The sequence below is a fragment of the Octodon degus genome, unplaced genomic scaffold (genome assembly GCF_000260255.1).
Source record: "Octodon degus isolate 3935 unplaced genomic scaffold, OctDeg1.0 scaffold00007, whole genome shotgun sequence".
Taxonomy (NCBI): domain Eukaryota; kingdom Metazoa; phylum Chordata; class Mammalia; order Rodentia; family Octodontidae; genus Octodon; species Octodon degus.
In genome coordinates, this window is record NW_004524583.1 from 9,994,820 (window position 1) to 9,996,769 (window position 1,950).

A 1,950-nucleotide genomic window follows, 5' to 3' on the forward strand; every position below is an offset into this window, starting at 1 on the left:
TTTTTTTTTTTTTTTTTTTGGCAGAACCAGGGATTGAACTCAGGCCCTTGTGCTTGCCAGGCAAGCACTTATTCTACTGAGCCATCTCCCAGGTCAGTTCCTCTATTTCCTGTGACTTTCAAGAGACAATCTATGACTGGAGCCAGCAGAAGCCACCAAGTAGCTATCGTTGTGGACATCCTCCCCAGAGGAGGATGAGTCAGTCCCTCAGATGATCCGGGCTGATCCTTATCAGAACAGCCTGTGTTTACCGGGTGCTCACCAGTTGCTGGACATTGCTCTAAGCACTTGGTGCACACTGAATAACTCAGCCTCCAAGCAGCTCTACCGGGTAGCGACTGTTGTATGCCCACTTTACAGGTGTGGAGGCTGTAGCCCAGGGCACCTCAGTGACTTGCCTGGATCAGTTTCATGGGTTTCGTCCTCAGGGAGAGAGCTTGCTTCTTGCCAGAAAGGCTTTTCACGGTGTCGTACAGTACGTCCAGCTGGGGGTGGGCAGCATACACCCCCTCCAGGATTTTCGTGAACTGCTCGGTTACCAGCACATTCTGTAGCAGGGACAAATGGACCCATGGCGAGGACGCTGCCATCCTGTTACCTCCCTGTCCATCCAGACAACCCCCCCACCCCAAGTTCCTAAGTTGTATCTTTTTTGGTTTGTTCTGCACCGAGGCTCCTCTGTTGGGGGTAGTTCTAATGCCTTGGAGCTTGTGGGTCTGTCTGTGCGCTTCCTACCCGATTTTGACCAGGTATGTACTGTGAGTGCCGGCAGGTTGTCACATGCTGCCAGCTCAGCTCTGATCTCCAGGCAAGACCAAGTACCTATATCCAATGGACAAGTAGGACTCAGAGCTGAGGGGCCAGCCCTCCAATACGTGCCCTGACGTGAACATTAGGACATGAGTGGAATCCGTCAGCATGGGTGCCAGGGAGAAGAGCCCGCCTTCCAACCATCCTGCCATGGCTCAGACGAACACGAGCTCCCCTTTGGACGAGCTGCGGAGCTGGTCGTGGGGGAAAGGTCTTCTGTGCAACAGCATTTGGCCAAACCTGGCTTGTGCCAGTGTGACCAGCTGTGTCAACCTCTTGTGAGGTTCTGAGTACATTTTGCCTTCTCAAAGAATTAGACTCACACTTGTAGGATGAAGACTACAGCCATCCTGAAGAAGGTGCCAGGAGGAAGCAGGGATTCCAACATGGGGTAACTGGGTGACGGGGCCCCTGGGGGGAGTTGATATAGTTCTCTAAGACTTCAGTTACAAAGGAGCAAGACTGACCCTTTCCTGGTCTTTGTCTTGTTGTCACATGACCATACCTTCATGCATGTTCCCGCTGCAGCCTGCCATAAAGTGACACAGTCAGGGTAGAGATCACTTACGGAAATGTCAAGCTCTTCCATCTTAGACTTGGGGTTCTTCTTGATGGACTGGACAAGTAAAATGGCCCCATCCATACTTATAGGGTTCAGGAAGAGCTGTGGGATGAAAGGCAAGACAAGAAGAGGCTTAAAGCACAGCTTGAACTTTTGCCTATCAAGTAATATCTTTCTTGAAGACTTCTCCATATGTACCAAGGCTGGAGATATAGCTCAGTGGCATAAGCGCCTGCCTGGCAAGTGTAAGGTCCTGAGTTCAATCCCTGGTACTGAAAAAAAAAAAAGAAAGAAAGAAAAAAGAAAGAAAAGAAAAAGAAAAAGACAAAAAAGACTTATGTACCTGTGTCTCTGTTGATCCATTAACTCATCACTCTACTTTCATCCATCTACCCATTCATCTGCCCATCCACCCCATCCATCTGCCTATCCATTCCCATCCATCTGCCCATCCACCCTCAACTATCCCCCATCCATCCATCATCCATCTCCATCTGCCTTCCATCTATCCACCCATCTGCCCATCCATCCACCCATCCATCTGCCCATCCATCCATCCATCCATCCATCCATCCATC

The 1,950-nt window shown here is 50.2% G+C and overlaps 1 protein-coding gene across 1 annotated transcript in view; it reads right to left on the minus strand.

The window, feature by feature from the left end:
- The window catches only part of Lrrc74a (leucine rich repeat containing 74A), a 36,730-nt gene that overhangs the window by 8,129 nt on the left and 26,651 nt on the right, over nt 1–1,950 (minus strand). The window contains 2 exon segments of the mRNA XM_023702430.1: nt 399–548; nt 1,379–1,474. Coding sequence (XP_023558198.1) covers nt 399–548; nt 1,379–1,474 — 246 coding nt within the window.